We start from the raw sequence: 21,505 nt of genomic DNA on the forward strand, positions 1-21,505 counted from the left end.
CGGGATTTGAAGCGCTGGCTGCTTTACTCGTCACCGGGGACTTGTCGGCACAGTGTTTTCTGCAACACAGTCTCGATGGCAGGCTTTCGAAAACATGCCCGGACTTACAACACAGGCCAGAGTGCTCTCAGATGCGGCTTCTCCGGTGATTTTGTGAGACAGCAAAGCACAGTCCTGGGGCAGGCCCAGGTGACGCCCCCGGGCTCCCAGACACCTGCCCGTGGCCCCTGTCTTCAGTCGGCCGGTCTGCAGACCCTGGAACCCCCCGAGCCCCGCGCAGGGGTCACTGCGCCTGGGGCGGGGCCTCACGTGCGCTCACGGAACAGCTGTTGGCGGCTGGACCTGGCTGGCAGGGACCTGCCCGCAGAGCCGTGACGGTTCAATTTCAGTAAGTATGTACTGGCCGTCCGTCGCAGCAGAACAGACGCTCGGGGACAAGAGCTCGGGAAAAGCCAACAGTCCTCGGCCTAGCTGGGATTGGAACAGTATTCGCTGGGGAGAAACGGCCACACGGGGGCGCTGTGTTTGGTCCTCAGTCCTGCCACCCCTGGGTTTGGGGGCCGAGGGCGCACTGCTTGGCGCTCAGAGCCCCTCGGACGCTCAGTGTCTTCATCTCAGACGGAGAACAGCGTCCGGCCACGTCCTTTTTCCCGTGCGGACTAGCGGGGGACCGGACACGAAGCACCTAGCGCGCCTCTGTGCCACCTCATGGCTCCGTGGGCAGCGGCTGGGCGGAGCCCGCGGTCATCGTGCCCCATTTGCAGATGTGGAGGCCCAAGGCCTCACCCACACACGGCCGGCCCGTGGCTCCTGATCGCAGATGCAGAAGAAATATTCCGGCACCTTCCTCGCAAGCCCACCGCTAATACCAGGGGGCTTACTGTGTACAGTCCCCTAAGTCCCACGGTGACTCTGTCTGTCATCTCTACCCCTCTGCTCCCAAGCAGATTCCCTCACGTCCATCCCGCTACAAGCACTTGTCTAGAACCGTCTCTGCCCGAGAGACTGGAGTGCGGTAGAGAGACTGGAGTGCCTGCTCGGCGGGGGCAGCGGTGGGATGGTTTTTTGTCTGGGCTGCAGAGGCACTGGCTTGATTTCAGGCTTTGGGCGGCAGCCCAGCCCAGCCCCCTCGGGCCCTTTCCTGCTGTGACCCGGGAACTGGGGGTGCTTCCTGCCTTCCTCACTCCTCCAAAGGCCCCAGGCTCACGCTGGGGTGCAGCGGAAGTCACACGGGCAGGGTGCCTGGACTGCCCGCTTGTTCTCGGGCCCCCCGGAACGCGAGAGCGCGTGCACGGGGGTGCACTTGCTGGGTCCCCAGCTGTCCCGTCCAGTGAAGGGGACCACTAACTGGTAACGCTCTGCGGAGCTCCGTCAGCTGGGGGGACGGCTCCCTCCCAGGGCCCAGGCTCGGCCATCAGCTGGGGGACTGCCACTAATGTCGGTTATGTTAAATACACACATGTATTCCTTCTCTTAGAACATGGTTAGTTTTCAAACACTAAGCACAAATAATTATTCCAGAAGCACTTTGCAAAACAGCCTTGTAGGAGGACTATACAATTCCAGTCTATTATAGAAGCTTTTACAAAAGGCAGGAAATGTGGGGGTGGAGGGAGCAGGTGCTGTGCTCTCTCCTTCACAAACACCTGTGCCCTGCAGGGTGGGGTGGGGGCGGCTGCTGGACCCGTCCCTGAGCCACGTGACAGGCTTTCCAAGCACCGCCCTTCAGCTCCGAAATGCCCTTGGACTCAAGCAGCTGTGACCGCAGAGGTAAGAACTTGAGTCCTGTTTTCCTGGTTCCGAGACCCGGCGCACGTGCTGGGAGTGGGCTGGTGAGTCACGTCTTAGTGCCTCCACTTGGGGAACCTTTTGCCGATGCTGCCTGTGACCTTGGCAGGGGTCTCAGTGACGGAACAACAGCAGTGTAGGCTGGACAGGGCACATCCGGGGTGAGGAGGGTCCCCAAAGCAGCTTTGGAGGACGCATCTTGAAATCTAAACCCTCTGCCAAGTGAAGACTGTTTCTGGAGTTTCGAGCACGGTCGTGACGTCCTTTCCAGGGGAGGAAACTGAGCTCACGGTGGCTTCGTCCCTTGTGGACGGTCGGTGAGCCGGTGAGCGGCAAAGCCTGCATTTGAACCCGGCCCGGACTGACCCTGCACCCACACTCACCCCGTGGCTGCGCCCCGCACCCCCAGCTGTCGGCCCCTCGACGGGGGGACGAGCTGTGTCCGCACTTGTACTTTATGTAAACGGAGTCATGCAGCGAGCGCGTTCGGTGCCTGGCGTCTTCCTTCCACCGCTAAGTTTGTGAGATTCACCGCGAGGCTGGGGATGGTCGTGACCCACCGGCCGCTGGCTATTTGCCCCCCGGAATCCCACTGTGTGAATGCACCTCGATTTATCTACCCGTCCCACCACTGTCCCACCACTGACCGACACTCGGATGTTTCCGCTTCTTTACCAAAAGCATTATTATGAGTATTTGAACTTCGAAGGTTGTAGATAAAATGGTCTCCGCGGACAATCACGCCCTCTGTGAATAATGAGCACGGAGGATGTTCCCCCCTTCCCAAACCCTCTGCCTTTTACTTCTTTTCTCCCCCCCCCAACTTTGAAAGGCTTCAGGGTTAAAAATATTTCCTGTAGGTGTTTGGCAGACCCACCCCTCCCCCCAATCATATTAAGGAAATCCCTTTCTATTCGGAGCTAAATTTTTTACAAGATCATAAATGGATATTTTGAATTTCATCAAATGTGTTTTCTCCATCTATTGGAATAACCATATTGTTTTCTTCCTTTAATATGCTAATGTGGTGAGAGATAATTACAGATTTTCTGAAGTGAAGCATTATATTCCTGGAGTAAACCCAACGTAGTCAAGACCTGTTATCTTTCTTTACAAGCACAGAATTCATTTTGCTATTTATGGAGGATTATGGCCTGTATGCTCATGAATGAGGCTTTCCTGTGATATTTCTTCACTAAAATTTTAGTACTAAAGGCAGAGTGGACTCACAGAATCGGTTGGCGAGTCTTAACTTTCTTTTTCTTCTCAAATGACTTGCATCAGAGTAGAGTGACGCCTTCCGTGAACGTTTGGTAGAACTTCTCTAAAATCATCTGTGCCTGGTGATTCTTGGTAGGAAAATCAAACCATTGGTTCACTCATTTTCATGGTTTTGAGCTCTTTGGACTTTGTATTTCTTCTTGAGGTTTTTTAAACAATTTTTTAATGTTTGTTTTTGAGAGAGAGAGAGAGAGAGAGAGAGAGAGAGTGCAACTGGGGGAGGGAGCAGAGAGAGAGGGAGACACAGAATCCGAAGCAGGCTCCAGGCTCCGAGCTGTCAGCACAGAGCCTGATGCAGGCTCGAACTTGTGGACTGTGAGATCATGATCTGAGCCGAAGTTGGACGCTCAACCGACTGAGCCCCCGGTGTCCTAAAGATTGTATTTATTTAAAGTAATCTCTACAGCCATTTCGGGGCTCAAACTCATGACCCTGAGATCAAGAGTCACACGTTCTTTGGACTGAGCCACCAAGGCACCCCTTGAGTTTTATTTTTTAATGTTTATTTATTTTTAAGAGAGAGAGAGCTGGGAAGCGACAGAGAGAGAGAAAGAGAGAGAATCCCAAGCAGGCTCCGTGCTGTCACTATGGAACCGGATGCCTGGCTCGAACTCACCAACCTCGAGATCACGACCTGAGCGGAAATCAAGAGTCTGACGCTTACCCGACTAGCCCCCCAGGTGCCCCTGGAGTTGGTTATTTCTAAAGGAATGTGCTCATTTTGTCTAAGCTCCTTCATCTTCCTGCGTTGGTTGGTGGACGGTTTCTTTACACTTTGGCTGTTAGTCTCTGCTACATTCCCATAACACCCTTTTGCTACTGTCCATCCATCTCCTTTCTTGAACAATTCTGCCAGACGCCGCCGTAGCTTCGCGGTTTCCAAGACCTTATTTGGCACCGATTTCGGGGGCAGCAGGGTGCGCCTCTGGGAACCGCAGATATGACAGAGGGGACGCACCTGGCAGGTGACACGGCTCTGCCACCCCAGCCCCAGGAAGGAAGGTTTCCTCCTGCCCCAGCGACAGCCCAGCCAATGAGAAGGCACTATACTTCCAGCTCCCAGTTTCCTCCAATGGGCTTTTAGTTTACAACAGCCTCCTCTTTCCTCCTTTTTGTTCTGGGGTTTGGCCGTAGGTTGCCTTCTCGGGATTTCGTTTCTCTGCTTTTCCCTAATAAACCCGTTTTTGCTGCTAAAGTAACTGGCAGTTTTTATTTTTAAGGTTAATGATGCCACAAGCCATTGGCCTTGGTGTATGGTATTTTCATGATTGTCTAATTCTAAAATTTTAAAAATTTCTCATAATGCTTTTTTTTTTTAACTCAAAAAGCATTTAAAAGTGAGATTTTGGGGCTCCTGAGTGGCTCAGTAAGTTAAGCAGCTGACTCTTGATCTCGGCTCAGGTCGTGATCTCATGGTCATGAGATCAAGCCCCATATCTGGGCTCCGTGCTGGGTGTGGAACCTGCTTAGGATTCTTTCTCTCCCTCTCTCTGTGTCTCTCCTCTCCCCTCCACCAAAATAGATAAATAAACATTAAAAAATAAAAGTGAGATTTAAAAATTCTAAGCATATAGTTTTGAGTTGTTATTTAATTGTTCTGTGGTTAGAAAACTTAGTCCATAGGATAACAGATATTTGAAAAATGTTGACCCTTCTGTAATAGGCATTCTATGGTCAATTAAAAAAAATTTTTTTTAACATTTACTTATTTTTGACAGAGAGAGAGAGAGAGAGAGAGAGAGAGAGAGAGAGAGAATGGGGAAGAGGCAGAGAGAGAGGGACACACAGAATCCGAAGTGGGCTCCCGGCTCCGAGCTGTCAGCAACAGAGCCCGATGCGGGGCTCAAACCCACGAACTGTGAGATCATGACCTGAGCTGACGCCAGATGTTCAACCGACTGAACCACCCAGGCGCCGCTCCATGGTCAGCTTTTGTAAATATCCTGTGCTGTGTGGAATCTATATATTTCCAATAAGCTGAACTTGCTAATCACTTTTTAAAAATTCTACTAGTTTTTTGTCCCATCAAATAAAAGAGGTACCGTGAACATCTCCCACTCTGATGGTGAGTTTAATTTCTCTGTGTGTTCTATCGACTTTGCCTTACACATGTATACAAGTTCTGTCTTCCAGATGAACTGAACACTTTGTTATGTAGGGACTCAGTCTGTATAATGCTTTGATCTATTAAAATCTCCCTTTTCGGGACATCTGGGTGGCTCACCTGGTTGAGCGTCTGACTCTTGATTTCAGCTCAGGTCACAGTCCCAGGGTTGTGAGATCGAGCCCTGCTTTGGGCTCTGTGCTGACAGCGTGGAGCCTGCTTGGGATTCTCTGTCTCTACCTCTGCCCCTTCCCCACTCGCTTCCTGCGCGTGCTGGATTGCATGCTCTCTCTCAAAATAATAAACAAACACTGAAAATAATCTCCCTTTTCTAACAGCAGAAAGCTTTCTTCCGTCAACATTTCCTCCATGTATCTTTTGCTTCCAACATTTCCCTGTTCTTATTATGTTTGAATGTATCCTTTGGGAATAGCACAAAGCTGAATTGTTAAAGCTAGCGTGATAATGTCGATCTAGTGTGCGGCGCGTTTAGTCCTTTTCGTTCATTGTGACGGCTAACGTGTGTGTATCTCTTCCTAGCGTGTGGTTCCTTTTTGGTTTCTATATCATTTTCTTCTGCTTCTTGACTGCTGAAACTTCACGTGTTTGTGTTCTTGCTCCATTGTTCCCTCCTAATTGTTTAGACGTTGTTCTGTACTCTATTTACATTCTTTCGCGGTCACCCTTGACATTTCACCCTGGGGAACTGCCGAACTCTGCCATCGGTACCTCCGCCCTCCCACCAAACCACACAACGACTTCCTTCCTCAGCCTTCATGCAGTTGTCCGGCAGGATTTTGATGTCTTCCTTTTAAGTACTTTTATTGCCGTAAGTTAGTCACGAGGATTCGACGTTAGGATTATTTGTTACGGACAGTGTAATGTTTGCCCATTCCTTCTCTTTTGTATCTCAGGTCTTTCTCCCGGGACCCTTTTCCTTCTTAGAGTGCATCTTTTAAAACTTCCATCAGCTTAGGTCTGTTGGTGGCGAAATCTGTTTCTGTTTTTCTGAAAATGCCTTGTTTCAGTTTCGAGAGTGAAGACACGCGTGCTGGGTGGACAATTCTAGGGTGACTGGTATTTTCTCTTGTCATCCAGAAGGTAGTATTCTACTGTCTCTTGGCTTTGGTTTTTGCCGCTGAGAACATTACCATCAGTCCGTTATTCTCTTGAAGGCGACGCATCATTTTTTAATGCTTTTAAGGTCTCTGGTTTGTTTTTGGTGTTTCGCGTGTTATTTTCAACGTGTCTAGGTTTGGATTTACTTTTCCTTTGTCTTGTTTGGTAATTGCCATGATTACTGTGTCATTGCACTCATGTTTTTCATAAGTCCTAGAAAAAAATACCTTTAAAATTGGCCTCAGGGCACCTGCGGGGTTCAGTCGGTTAAGCGTCCTACTCTTGACTTTGGCCCAGGTCATGATCTCACATCTATGAATGTGTTTGTGAGTTTGAGCTCCACGTTGGGTTCTGCGCTGACAGTGTGGAACCTGCTTGGGATTCTCTCTCTCTCCCTTTCTCTCTGCCCCTCCCTCATGCTCTCTCTCTCTTTCTCTCTCAAAGAAATAAACTTTAAAAAAAAAAAGCTAAATTTGGCCTCTAGCCCATCATCGCTCTTCCTCCTTCCCAGACTGTGGTTTGATATTAGAACTTCTCACTCTCTCTTTCTTGTCTCCTAACCTCTCTTTTGCACTTTATGTCTTTTTCTTGGTACTGCTTTCTGGGAAATCTCTACAGATCGATCTTCAATTTCACTAATCCTCTCTTCATTTGTGTCTGATGTGCTATTTACCCCACCCTCTGAGTTTTTTTAATAGCAAAAACTTTATTTTGCATTTCTAAAACTTCTATGTCGTTTTCTTTTTCGAATATTCCTAGTCATATTTCCTATTCTTTTTCTCTTGTTCACTTCACAGTTCTGTTGTTTTCCTTAAATCTTTCCCGTGTGGCTATTCTCTATTCTGATTCTGAGAATTCTAATATTTCCAATCTGTATGGGTTAGTATGCCTTATTCCTGCTGATTTTCACTCACTGTGATTTGTGAGCTTGTGCTGGGCTCACCCTGATCTGTAGAAATCCCCGGAGCTTGAAGCGAGCACACTCCAGAGGGGGTCGTGTTTGCTTCTCCGGGAGCTAGGGACGCGGCTGACCTGGGCCAGTGTCACTCCCTTCCTGACCCTGGCCTAAACCAGAAGGTCAGAATCAGCTTCTCTTTCTGACATGCTGTTATTTGGAATAATTTCAGAGCAGTGGCTCAGGTCTCTGACTGTGTTTGGTGTATGAATGTGTCTGGGTCTCCAGGAAGGTTTCCCTCACTTCTGCAAGCCCAGCGAAGAATCGTATGATGTGAGGGATATCGCCGTTCTGAAGCGGGAGGGCCCTCAACGTTGCTAGTCTCCCACAGTGTGGGGAGTAGAAGTTGGGCCTGTGTTTGCATCAATAAACGGGAGGGGTATGAGAATTCAGGGAAATATGGGAGTATTTCATTGAACTAAAGTGACCCTAACTGGGGCGCCCGGGGGACTCAGTCGGCTGAGCATCTGACTTCCGCTCAGGTTATGATCTCGCGGTTCGTGGGTTCGAGCCCCGTCAGGCTCTGTGCTGACGGCTCGGAGCCTGGAGCCTGCTTCGGATTCTGTGTCTCCTTGTCTCTGCCCCTCCTCTGCTTGTGCTCTCTCTCTCAAAAATAAATAAACATTTAAAAAAATTAAAAAAAAAATAAAGTGAGCCTAACAAATGCTAGTTATTGCTTGTGGCTCCTACTGTCCCGATCTCATCTTGTCATTGCCGTCCAGCTGCCTCGTGGGGGTGAGGCTGGCTTCCTGAGTGCCAAGAGCTCAGCGTCCTTTCTTCTCGTTAGCGTCTCCAGAACGGGCAAGGGTCCCACTCCTCCCCATCTTGTAACGGCTTCGGGGGACTCAACTCGCAGGATGGACCAAGCAGAATGCTTCGTGCTGGAATGCTGTGTGGACATAGAGACAGGTCCATGGGATGCCGTGTGGACAGAGACAGGTCCATGGGATGCCGTGTGGACAGAGGCAGGTCCATGGGAAGGGCTGGGACTCAGGTCGGCTCAGTCCAAGTCTTCCCTGGAACTTTTCATGTTGGAGGCAGAGACCTCTCACTTCTTGGACTGCAGAGAGGAAACACATAGGCCTGAGGTTTCTGATGGCTACATCCCATGCCATGTGGATCTGTGGTCAACGCAGGGCTCTTAGCTGAGCCTCAAGAAGATGTTTACAAAACGGTTATAAAGGAGTGGGGAGTCGCTGGCAAAGCACAGATTGAGACAGGGACCTGGACCGTCTGTCCCTTTGCCACCTTCAAGGGGGTGAAAGGGCCATGGCTTTGACCATCACCACCGTCCACGCAGCACAAGTGATAACCGGGCCCATAAGCAAGTTAGATGCAGATTCTCCTGGAGGGTCCCTGCTCCCTGTTGGGAATCAGCTCACCTCAGCTTGACCTCAACCTGTGGGCTTGACAGTGAATCTGACCTCCTAGTTCCTTCGAGTTGGAACATCTGCAACATCAAAGTGAAACAATGGCTCCCTTTGAAGCACAGAAAAATTAATTGGAAATAGAACTATTCTGGTTTCAATGGGTCTGGTTGTAACGAGATGTGGAATTGGAAAATACCCAGGGCTTTCTGATTTCTGAAGAAGGCAGAATCAATTGGCAATTGTTTGGTGTCTCAAAAAAGCATTTCTTAAAAGGCCATTATTGACTCTTGACTAGCCAGGGCGTACAGAAAGGAGAGGAATGTGGCCCCAGATCATTTCGGCGACCTTCCGAGCCCCAGAAGGGTGCATGCTGAGAATATTCCTTTAAGTCAGCATTTCCAGACTACCCCCCGCCTCCCTGCAGAATCACTACAGGATCAGGATGGAGGGAGAACATTAATAAAAGCTGGTCCAATGTGGAATTAATTCAATTACACAGTCAGCGGAGAAACACTCAGATTCCCCAGAGCCAAAGGCAATTGCTTTAAAACTCCTGATGTCTTTCAGTTCAAATGCGACTAATATCACTGCCAGTCTTTAAATTCTACAATAAAAGACACGGGCACGCCAAGACTTGACAGGAGGTGGTTTGCTTTGCCATCCATTCCTCCAAAATTCATTTTTTTTTAAATGAGAATTTGTCCAGCATCCGACTCAAGAAAATATTACATAATAAAAGCGAACACGGCTTTCGTACTGTGTGTTCGCCATTGTTCTAAACTCCTTGCGCGCGTGAAGCTATTGAATTGTCACAACCCCGTGATTATATAGTCTAGCTCCTTCGCACGGATAGAGAAACCGATGCGTGGATGGGTTTTGGGCGTCACTCATCGGTTGAGTGATGCAGCGTAGACTTGCGTGTGTGCGGTCTGCCTCCAGAGCCGGTGCCCTCGCCATTACCACGTGATGCTGGAAACAGCCCGCGAGCCAGAGAGAAGTGGGTTCAGATCCAGTACTGGCATTCACGGCGGGAACATCTCAGAGACCCCGCTTGTCCTCACCGAGCCTGGTCCTCATTGGTGAAATGGCATAGAGGTTATAAAATTAAGATAATTGATAATAATTATAGCGTAATGATAATAATAAAGAAGATAATAGTGTGCCCCAGAGGCCCGGCTCCAAGTAAATACTTCATAAGGTTTGGCTGCTAGAGGGTAAGATGTTTTAATCCCACAATTTTGATCTGAGAGGTACAGATCTCCCTTGACTCACGATGGGGTTACGTCCCAATAACCTCGTCACCAGTTGAAAATATCCTGAGTCAGCAATGCATGCAATTACACTTCACCTACTGAACATCAGAGCTTCGCACCTTCAACACGCCCGTAACACCTACGTCAGCCAACACTTGGGCAAGCACCTCACACAAAGTCTATGTGATAAGAAATGTCGACTGTCCGGGGTCATTTCTTGGACACGCTGTACTGAACGCGAAGATAGACAGGTGGTCAGTGAATTGACCCTGTCATCTCATGGCTGACGGGGAGCACGCGGAAACCGTCTGTAGTTAAGCACAGCGTGTGATTCAGAATGCCAACAGCCAGTAGGTTCTCCTCGACAGCATTTTCCAGCCCAAACTCCTTTAAGGCAACTCACTTCTGTGATCAGTTTCTAAATGGTATGGTCAAGTCAATGCTTCCGCATTTTCCTGTTTTGTTTTCAACTTACAAACGTTCTTTGCATTGAGATTAACCATTTATTTGTCGGTGTTTGTGACGACGTCAAACGTGACCGATGACCGCCTCTGCTCTCGTGGGCTTTCCCTCGTGGGAATTGTTTCTACCAGGTTCGGTCTCCACCAGCCGAATTCTACAGATCCGGGCATTGTAAAGACAACCTGGTTCTAGCCTGTAACTTTGATTGGTAACAACTTTTCACTGTTGGCACTTTTAGCCACGGTTGAACTTACCTCGTGTTAATAGATGTCTACTGTTGTTCTGGGGCCGATTTTTGAAGTTCTCAACTGTCACCAACAAAAATGCTGCTTTTTTCCAGCAACGAACAATGTCCGTTTTATTTTGTTTTGAGAAGCCTTTTGAGATAATTGCAAAGTCACGTTCAGTTTTAAGAACAAAATACAGAGAGACCCTGTGTCCCTTTGCTGGTGTTTCCTGATCACATCTTGTGAACTATGGTATAGTACACCCCCCTCCCCTCCCCACCCCAGGACACTGACACTGACACAGTCCAGACACAGGGAGCGGCCCTCCTGCTGCCTTTCATGGCCACGCCCACTCTGCTCCCCCTGGACCCGGGGCAGTCCTGCTCCGCACCCCATATCTGCGGTCTGTCCTTTCTGTGACGTTGGGTAGATGCAGTCACGCACTGTGTAACCTTTTGGGATTGGCTTTTCTCACTTGACAGAATTCTCTGGAGAGTCATCCAAGCTGTCGTGAGTTTCAATAGTTGTTCCTCGGTGTAGACGTCCCATGGTTTATTTAACCCTTCAGCCACGGAAGGACATCCGGCCTGTCTCTGTCCCTCTCTGTCTCTCTGCTTGTGGATACCCACTCACTCCAGAACCGTTACGTTCAATTGCCGTCTTCCTCCCCTGAATCGCTTTTGCGTCTGTGTCAAAAATCTGGGGCACCTGGGGGGCTCAGTCAGTTGAGGGACCGACTTTTGATCTCAGCTCAGGTCGTGATCTCACGGTTCATGAGTTCCAGCCCTGTGTTGGGCTCTGAGCTGACAGCACGGAGCCTGCTTGGGATTCTGTCTCCCTGTCTCTCTGCCCCTCCTCTGTTCGCTCTCTCCCTCACACTCAAAATAAATAAACTTTAAAAAATTAATCTAATTAGACATATTTATGTGGGCCTGTTTTCGGTGTCTCTATTCTGTTCCACTGAGGCAGTCTTGAGGCAATCTTGATTACTGCTGCTACGTCGTAAGTCGTAAAGCTGGGGGCACAGATTCCCCTCACCTGATTTCCCTGTTCTGAAGTGGTTTTAGCGATTATGCTTCCCTGACCTTTCCGTGTACGTTTCATGGTTTTTTTTAAATTTTTGTTTTCAACGTTTATTTATTTTTGAGGAGAGAGAGCGTGAGCGCGGGAGGGGCAGAGAGAGAGGAGGAGACACAGAATCGGAAGCAGGTGGGTGAATCTGCGAATTTGGAGGACTTGGTCCATTTGGTGAAGTGCCCGAAATCCTGGGTGTAAAGAGGTTGACAACATTCTCTGTTCCTGTCCCCACGTCGCTAGGGTCTGTGGTGATACCGCGGTTTCGTTCGTGATGCCGCTCTCTTGAGTCTTCCCTTTGTCCATTTTCTCAAACTTGGCAGAGAACGCAGTCTTTGTTTCATTGTTTCTCTCTACTTTTTTGTGTTTTCAGTTCAACTGATGTCTGCTCTTGCCTTCATTATTTTGCTCCTGCTCTGGGTGTATGTTGCTGTCTTCTAGGTTCTTGAGGCGCTAGCTTAGATTACAGAGTTGAGATTTTCTCTTTTCTAAAGTACGAACTTGGCGCTGGGCACTCTGCCGTCTCGGCACCGCGTTAGCCGTGGCCATGAGTTTGACGCGAAAGTTCAGCATATGTTTCAAAACTTCCTTCGAGACTTTGACTCGTGGCTTATTCAGAAGTGTCCCGGTTGGTTTCCAAGTGTTGGAGAATTCCCTGTTGTCACTCTTGCTGATTTTCTAGCGTGATTCCGTGGTGGTCAGAGAACACATGTTGTATGGTTTTCATTATTTAAATTTCTTGGCTTGATTTTACGGCCCAGGGTGGGTCCTGTCCTGGTGTCTGTTCTACAGGTGCTGGGAAAGAACTCGATTCTGCTGCTGCTGGGTCAACAGCCTTGTTCCATAAATGCTGAATCGATCCTGTGGGATGATGGTGGTGTTGAATCCTTGTGCCTTTGCTGATTTTGTGTTCGGTATTTCCATCACCTGTTGAGAGAAGGGTATTCTAGAACTACATTCTAGTTGATTCTACTGATTTGTCTGGTTCCACTGGTTTCTGCTTGGTATATTTTGTAGCTCCATTGTTTGATCACACAAACTTAGGGTTGCTGTGTCTTCCTGGGGGATATTCCTGTCTGTCTGCGGGGGTTGTATTTTATTTGAAGTACACTGTATCTTATATTAAATATAGCCACTATTTCGCAAATATTTTCTTCTAGTCTGTGACTTGTTTTCTCATTCTTTCGATCGGGAATTTTCTTCTTGAGTTCTAGAAATTTGACTATGACACGTCTTGATGAATTTCTGTGGGTTTACCCTTTCTTGGGGGTTCACTCAACATCTTGAATATGTAAGGTTAGTTCTTTTACCAAGTTTGTAAAATTTTTCAGCCACTGTTTCCTTGAGCACCTGTTCAGCTCTGTCTGCTTTGTCCTCTTCCTGGCGTGAATGCTGGGTCTTTTGTCCCACGTGTCTGGGAGGCTCTGTTACTTTTTTTTTTTTTTTTCTCAGAAAATTTTCCGTTTCTCAGTTTGGGTAACTTTTACTGTTCTGTCTTACATTTCAGCGAAGCTCTGCTCTGTCCCCTCCATTCTGCTGTGGAGCCCATCACCGAGCTTTTTGTTTTTGTTATTGTGTTTTCCAGTTGTGAACCTCCCATTTGGTGATTCCTTTTTTTTTTTTTAAGATTTTTTTTTTATGTTTCTTTATTTTTGAGAGGCAGAGAGAGACAGAGCATGAGCGGGGGAGGGGCAGAGAGAGGGGGAGACCCAGAATCCGAAGTAGGCTCCAGGCCCCGAGCTGTCAGCACGGAGCCCGACGCGGGGCTCGAACCCACGAACCGCGAGATCATGACCTGAGCCGAAGTCGGACACTCGACCGACTGAGCCACCCAGTCATTGGGTGATTCTTTATGTTTTATTTCTTGGCGGAGATTTCCAATTCTTTCCCACTTATTTCAAGTGCGTTCGTAATCGCTTGTGGAAGCAAATTTATTGTGTCCGCGTTGGAATCTTCAGCTCCTTCTCCCATTTATCATCTGTGTTGTCTTTTTCATTCAGTCTGAGATATTCTCGGTTCTTGGTGGGACGAGTGATTTTCAGTGGAAGCCTGGTCATTTTGAGTTTCCTAAGACTGGATTTTATTGAAACCTCCTGTTTTTCTGCCTTCCTCTCTCACTGCTCCAGAACGAGGGAGGTTGAGGCCTCGTTCCTGCCGGGTGGAGGCAGGAGTGCCCTCTCCCTGGAGGCCACACGGATACTCCCTGGCTGCTGGATGGTGACAAAACTGCTCACTGTCCACGAGACTTTGTCTTTCACCACCCGGCAGGAAGAGGAAGGGGCATTCGGTTACTGCATGGTGGTCGTGGTGATGGTGGTGATGGGGGCCTCTGGGCACTATGCCAAACAGCTTATGAGGACTCGTTAGTCACGCCTCACAAATGTATGAGTGATAACCCTGTTTTTCGGATGGGCAGAGAGAGGCTCGGGAAGGCAACTTGCTCAAAGTCGTCAGGCGCTAGGTTCGGGGGAGGTCTGAACACCTCACACACCATTCCAGAATGCTGGCGGTGCACGTGGCGTTTGGCCGGAGCAGCGGATTAATCGGAGGGGCAAAGGGGTGAGCAAAGGGGTCTTTCAGCAAAGGGGTGAGCACCTGAGTGGCCCTCGTCGGGGGAACCCAAGGCAGGTGAGGACGCGAGACGGGGGCAGGGTCGAGTTCCTGCTACGTAAGGTGACAGTGTGACCCTCCCAACAAAATCCCTTCCTGGGTTACCTTTTGTGTCATTTCCAAAATACTAGCGAGACAACCGGGTTTACTGTCTTTCTTTTCTAAAGACAAATGTTACATTGGGGGCTTTTAAAGAAAAACCTTTAGAACTTTTTGATAGAAGGTTCGGGATGTGATGGGTTGAATTCTAATCAGCTTGTGGCTCCATTTAACAATGTCATGTTCCCGAATCACGCCGAGTCATTCGTTCAGAGTCATTCAGGTCATCGAGACACGGTGTGTACGGACAGACGGCGTCACCCAGGAGAGGCAGGGGACAGAGAGAGGGGAAAAAAAGATTCCAATCGAATTTTGTTCCAAAACGCTGGATGGGACTGGCCAGAGAGGGGGAGTGTGCAAAGAATCAGACCGGAAGATGCTTGGATAGTATGGCTGTGGCAAAGCAGTCAGGCAGCGGTCCTGAGGGCCTTATAGACACATCCTGTCAACGCAGAGGGAAAGCAGAAGGGTTCACAATCCGATGGGGAGCTATCGAGAGCCGTTTGCCCCAAACATGCCACAGAACACGAGTTCCATGGAGTGATCTAAGGGAAAAAGGGTCCCATGGTTCGTGTGAAAGACCTGGTTAGAGAACTGGATTTCTTTGCTGCAGGCCTTGTCAGAGCCTTTAAAACGTTCAGGTGCGTTATAAACACCCCAGAGGGGAGGTAGTATGCAGGGTTCTGGAAACCACCGGTTTACAGAAATCCCCCCACTGAGCCATTCACAGACTCTTTTCCTTTCTCGGAGATTTCGTGTGACCACTGTAACCTCACACTTTACCTTACACGGATGATTTCGTCATCCCTCCAAACATCCCTTTGCTGTTGGGGTTATAATTTGCAAGTTCCGGGACAGGAAAAGCCTTACGACCCAGAACTGAACCCCCAGCTGTGGATTTTTCTCTACTTTCTCAACAATGTGCCTGATGCGCGCTTCGAAGACCACTGGAGCGCTCAATGACTATTTTCTATTTAACCCTGAATTTACCAAGGCAAAAACAACTTTCTGAGCCCCCCGCCTTCCACCCAACCCTCTCAACTACCCCCAGTGAATCACAGAACTCGTTCACGAGAGGACACGGCAGTATTTTATATACTTTCTCGAATCAACGCTCAGTTCTAATCAGAGTGCCACGCACCACAGCCCCCCCCACCTCCCCCCTCCCGCGCGCCCGCCCTCAGCAGCCCTGCGGCCCCGCCTCCTCCCGCGCCCGCCGGTCCAGGAGGCTGCCGGCCAGCGCGCGCGCCTGGTCCCCCCGGGGGGCCCTGGAGAGCTTCTCGAATTCCTCCAACGTGGCGTCCTGCTCCCGGGAGATGTGCTCCCTCCTCTGCTGCTTCCTCCGGATGGCCTCCTTGATGCCCTCGACGTGGCACTTGCCCTCCTTCTCGGCTTTCAGCTTCAGAATGTGCTGGTTCTCCCCCCGCAGGACGCCGAGCTCGTCCCCGCCGCCCCCGGCCCGCCGCGCCCTGCGCTCGGCCAGCTCGGTCAGCAGCCCCTTGTGCGCCGGCACCTGCTCCCCGGCCTCCGCGCGCCGCCGCCGCACCTGCTGCAGAGGCTCCCGGGGCCGCTGCGCCCCGGGCCCCAGCTCCCTCCCCAGGCCCGGCTGCGCCCCCGGGCACCGCCGGGCGCCCTGCTCCTGGGACAGCTTCCTCAGCAGCTCTTCGGCCTTGGCCTGGCAGTCCAGGAGCACCTTCCGGGCCTGGTAGTTGACCAGGGAGCTGAGGTTGGTCTCCCGGACCGGCTCCTGGGTGTCCGTGGGGTGCAGGCCCTGCCGGGGACCCGCCCGCTCGGGCCTCTCGGGCTCCGGCGCGCGCAGCTCACGGCTCTGCCGGGGGGTCGCCGGCGCGAGCTTCGGGGCGCGCTCCGGGTCGTCGTCCGGCCTCGCGGGGCCGTGGCGCCGTCGGACGCGCCGCTCCTGCTGCCGCCACTGCTCGCGGCTCTCGTGCAGAAGCCGCTCGCGCTCCCGCTCCAGGGTCCGCCGCACCTTCTGGTCCGAGAGCCTCAGCTCCTCCCAGGCGGCGGCCGCCTGCTGCTGCAGCTCCCGCATCCTCTGGGCCTTCCGGAGCCGGGTCAGGACCAGGGCCACGATCTTCTGGCCCCTGGAGGTCGTGAGCGCCTCCTCCAGCTCGGTCCTGAGGAGCTGGGTGCGCGGGCTCGGCCGCTCCTCGCGCGACGCTGACGGCTGGGACGGCTGGCGGGCCGCGGACTCCCCGGGGTCACTACCTTCCCGCAGGTGGGCGCACGCGCAAGCCGCCGGCGCCGCGCACTCCTGGGACCGCCCCGGAGACCTCTGGGACAGAGCCGAGGACAGGGACCGGCGACCCGCTCCTCCGCACGGCGGCACCGCCCACTGGTCTCCGCTCTGAGCCCTCTGCGCCCCGAAGGTCCCGCCCGGGGGGCTGGACGCTCCCTCGGGGCAAGGTGGGGGCGAGCCTCCCCGGGCTGGAGGGCGGTGCCAGGGCCCTGGGGGCTGCCGTCGCCAGGCCGGGCCTTGCGCGCCGGCCCCCGGCTCGCCCCAGGCGTCCTCCAGGCGCCGTCCGTGGGGCCGGGGCCTCCTGGCGCCGTCCGGGGGCCCAGTGGCCACGTCGGTCAGGCTGCGGCTCTCTCGGGGCGAGTCCGGGCACCTGCGCCTTCGAGGCCGCGCGGTGGGCGCGCAGCGCGCATGTGGCGAGGGTGTCCCGGCCTCGCTCCCCGAGCCCGGGGAGGTGGCCCCCGAGCCCGGGTCCAGGAGGGAGCTCGGGCAAAAGCGGCCTAAGCCCTCCATACTCGCGGCCGTGTCCGGCTCCGGGGCGCTGCGGGGGGGCCCCTGGGGGGGGGGCCTGCCCCGGCTCCGCGCCTGTGACGCCCCGGCTACTTCACAATGCTCCCCGGCCGGGCCTTCGGACAGCCCCACCGCCTGGGGCCGCAGGTATCAGGGGCCCCAGAAGCTGAGGGTGCACGGGGAGCCCCGGGGGTCTCAGGCGAGGACTGAACTCGCGTGTGTACACCTTCACGTGGCGGGATTTTAACGGAACGGGGAGAGGGCGTCACCCCAGCATGGAACGCGGAGGCCTGGCGGGGTTGCCCGTGTGCGCTCAGGCCCCCCCCCCCTGCTTTACCGGTTAAGTTAGCAAACCCGAGTGTGTTTTGTTTACTTTTTTTTTTTCACTTTAGAACAGAAAAAGACTAGTCTATTTTTTCCCTAGCACGGCAATTACTACTTTTGTCAAAACGTGAATGTTGTGCGCACACTTCTGAAACAGCATCAGGTCGTTTTCTCCTTGTGGAGGCACCTGGGGCTGCGGGGGGAGTCACTGGATCTGGTCCTGCAGAGCCTAGTCTGAATCCTCCCCTCCCCCACCCCCGCCGTGTGGTCTCCGGAAGTTCTGGAAACGTGGAGGAGGGGCCTGACATCATCAGGGCGGCAGGACCCCTGAGGGTCAAGGGCTTAGCATGTAATAAATGTTATCTTGACGTCCTGCTAGGCCTCAGTTAAAAGTTGTAGGACTTCATCTGTGGGTTTACGGAAAGTTTCGGCAGATTCCTAGCTTAAGAAGAGAACGGAGTAACAGAATTAGTACCGTTCTGAAGCAGGCCCCGTCATGTTTGTCCTGTGCTCTGCATCTGAGACATCCTCTCCTTTCTCCAGGTGCAGTGAGGACACAGCTCTGGGCAATATTCTCAAATACGGTCTCTCCTTAAAGAAGAGAGATGAGGATTCCCGCCCCACCCCCCACCCCAGCTGCTGCACCCACATCTCTGAATGGCACAGGCAGGGCCAGTAACGCTGGTAGCACTTCCTTGAGACGGGGCTGCAGCCTGGCCCTGTGAACTCATTTCCCCACAGGTCACGTGGTCAGTGGCAGGGTGTTCAGATCTACTTTTTTCCCATGATGCCATGCTGCCTCCAGGAAATGCATTTTCAGTTGAGGCCTGTGCTGTGGACCCCCTGTCCCCCACCAACACCCACTGTGTTGGTATTTGGAGGCGGGCCTTGGGGGGGAATTAGGGGTAGAGGAGGTCACGGGGGCCCCATGATGGCATCGGTGTCCCTGTAGGCAGAGGAAGAGACAGCAGTTTCCTCTGTGCCCTGTGAGGACGCAGCAGAAGGCGGCCGTCTGTAAGGCGGGAGGCGGGTCCTCACCAGAACTGAACCGGCTGGCGCCTCGATCTTGGCTTCCTGGCCTCCACACCTGTGACTGGAATATTCCTCAGGCTTCCTGGCCCGTGGTGTTTGGGTGTAGCAGCCTGAGCCGCCCAAGATGAGATGCTTTTAAGAAAATGAGGACTGCGCGTCCACCAGAGGGTCACGGTGGCCATGTCCTTGAGGCCGTGTGGTGGCAGTCTTGACCAGAGTGATCTGCCCTCCCCGGGGCCGTCCTGCCCGGCTGGGGGCTCACGTGCTGTCATTTTAGCACATCTGCAGCTGAGGATAAGATTTTTATTGGTGCTACTGATACCATCATTAGAGATCACATTGTGACTAATTTTTACTAAGAGGTGACTTCTTAAAAAATTAAGTTAGATTTGAAATGGAATAATTTAAGTTAGGAAGTTTTTAGGCATGGACTGAGCGGTGCTGATACCCGAGTGTCCCACGTCTCTAACTTCTTTGTCACACATCCTGCGCGCCTGGACATGGCTCGGGCCGGTGCCAGGCCGCTTCCGGTCACGGCAGAGCGGTGTCGTGGGGCACGACACAGCCACCCAAGGGCCAGGAGACCTGCCACGAGCCAGCGCTGCAGCCCGTGGAGTCCCCTCAAGTGGTCACGTTTCCCCCCCCCCCCCCCCCCGCCCTGAGTTTTCCGTTTCTTCGGCCCTGCAGGAGATAATCTGTGGATTTCTTTCGGCCCCAGATGTAACCGGAAAGAGGGAGTTCAAGCTTGGCCACCACTGCGGCCTTCATTCTGTAGAGCAAACACGAGTCAACCCATGAAAGGCGCCTCCCGTGGTGCCCGGCCTGTGCTCGCAGCCTCGTAAGCATCAGCCACTAGACTCATCGTGACCATCAGGCCAAGAGCAGTGGAAGTGGAGCTTCGTGGGGCTGGATTGAAAGACCGGGTTTGGAACAGAGCCACGCAAAGAACCCAGGGACTCAAACTCCCACCCGGGGCTCTTGCCTCCCCGAGGGCTCCCAGAATTCCTTGTGGAGTTGAGAGTAGTTCATTCACCTCTGCCGATGACTGCGGGACACGGTCCCCACTTTACCGTGACACAAATATCCAAGGACAGTCTAGGCCAGGACGAGGAAGGCCATCTGGGTTGTTGTAAGGAGGGCTTCATGCAGGGTGACGTCAGCACTACCCCCGCGTGGGGGCGACCAGGATCCCTACGGACTGGGATGGGTGTGGTGGGAGTTCCCACCGGGCGGAAGCCACGTGGCCGGGGGGGAGCCATAGAGACACCGGCACACAGGGGTCATGTGCGTATATGTTGTGCGGTGGGGGGGCCTGATGGGTGGGTCCCCCAGCGGTGCAGGCTGGGCCCGGGTTCCAGAGGCCTCCCGCCAGGCCCCAGGATTCCCCAGGGCCCTGGCAGGGGTGGGGCTGGAGGGCTTCGGGCAGCTCTGAGGTCCCTGCCCCTCTGTCCCCAGTACGGCTCATGCTTAACCTGTTTTATATCCTGGGGCTCTTGGTAACACCTCGCCGAAGAGAATTGGGGTTCTGCTTGTTAAAAAGGGTTGAAATCCACTGTGTAGACAATAGTGAGTCCATTCACGTCTTGAAACAGAAAGAGGGGATCTGATGGGTCTGTATTTTAAAGGTCACCCTTGGAGACGGGCCATAGGGGGCTGGCTGGTCAGGAATCCGGGTGAGCCAGCAGGACGGTAACCCCAGGGTGGCCAGGGCACGGCAGGGGCAGGTCAGAGGTCGAGACCGGGACCTGAGGGTGGGTTCTGCCTGCAGAAGAAGCCTGGGCGGGTGTGGACGGAGGTGACCTTGGGAACAGCAGTCGTGGAAATGAGTCGCAGGATCTGTGATAGCATGGCGGCCCCACAGCATGGAACAGCCAGCCGAGTGCCTGGAAGAGACTGCACGGAGCCAGGCAGAGAGTCCTTCCCTCCGAGGGCTCCGGACCGGCGGAGGGCGGGTCCCCCTGAGCCTGGGCAGAGGCCGGCTCGTTCGCGCGGATGGAAGGGACGTTTGGCAAGTGCTGAGTGGCCAGGCAATCATTCCCTTGATAAACTGCAAACAATCGGCCTCCTTTTCGGTTGGCAGAAAAATCCTCAAAGCGTTTCCCTGGAGGCCCCAGGATTTGGGCCTTCTGCCAAAGACCTGGGCCTCCTTTGTTTCGTTTGTCGGAATCTTGGCAACTATGGCAGACTGACCCCCTCGTTCAAATCCGTCTGTGAGACGGGGTGTGCCCTGTGCCCTTGGCAGAAGGTTCTGGAGACTTCTTGCTGCGTGTCCCGGAGCTGGGTCGTGGGTGGCTCGTCTTCTGAGTGTAGAACACGCGTGGATCGCAAAAACACGCGTGGGAGAGCGTAATATCTCAACACTTGTATCTTGGCTACTTGGGATGGTATTTCGAACACAACGGACTAAAGGAAATATCAAAATTAATTTCACACGTGGCTTGTTTTGATCTCCTAGTAAATTTAAAGTTACATGTATATGTAATGTCAGTTGTGGCAGATTTCTGTGGATTACTTTGAAATCAGCTTTTCTAAGGAGGCGACAATTGGGGCAAAGTTTCTTCTCCGTGGCCGGATGACAGGGTCAAGTATTAATTTTCAAAATCCAGCTGTGCAGTCCAATCTCACAGGAACTCGGTCCTTCCTGCCCACCCCAATTTTCCTCACCTCACCCAGGAAAACAGACGCCCCAAAGTAGTAGGGTCAGCAGATACAGCAGGGGCCACTCTGGACGTGCGTGTGGGAGACACGGACGCAGGAAAAATGCCAGGCCCACAGAGCGGTAGAGAAAGAAAAGTCTTGCGTGAACACCCAGGGCAGTAACGGAAAACTTACGCTAATGCAGAACCAGGGATGAAAACTGTAGCCTGTAAACTTCTTCAGAAAAAGAAAAAAGTGGGCTAAGAGCCTGGAACTATGACAGTTACGTTTCCGTGGAAACCATCATTTACCCACGATGCACACTTTCCACACGTGTGCTGCCGTGTGTAAGGGCATTGTCGCTCCGCGTGCTGTGGGCGCAGACCCTTTCCCGGCAGCGGCGAGG

The 21,505-nt window shown here is 52.6% G+C and overlaps 1 protein-coding gene across 1 annotated transcript; it reads right to left on the bottom strand.

Annotated features, from left to right (window-relative positions):
* Positions 1-15,461: 15,461 nt before the first annotated feature.
* CCDC185 (coiled-coil domain containing 185) lies at positions 15,462-18,033 on the bottom strand. The gene has a single exon (XM_047077189.1). The coding sequence runs from the start codon at positions 17,107-17,109 to the stop codon at positions 15,523-15,525; it is 1,587 nt and encodes a 528-aa protein (XP_046933145.1). The 5' UTR covers positions 17,110-18,033; the 3' UTR covers positions 15,462-15,522.
* Between the last annotated feature and the right edge of the window lie 3,472 nt (positions 18,034-21,505).

Source organism: Lynx rufus, unplaced genomic scaffold (genome assembly GCF_022079265.1).
Source record: "Lynx rufus isolate CCGP_SWC_20201006 ecotype Redwood Valley unplaced genomic scaffold, mLynRuf1.p SCAF_15, whole genome shotgun sequence".
Taxonomy (NCBI): Eukaryota; Metazoa; Chordata; class Mammalia; order Carnivora; family Felidae; genus Lynx; species Lynx rufus.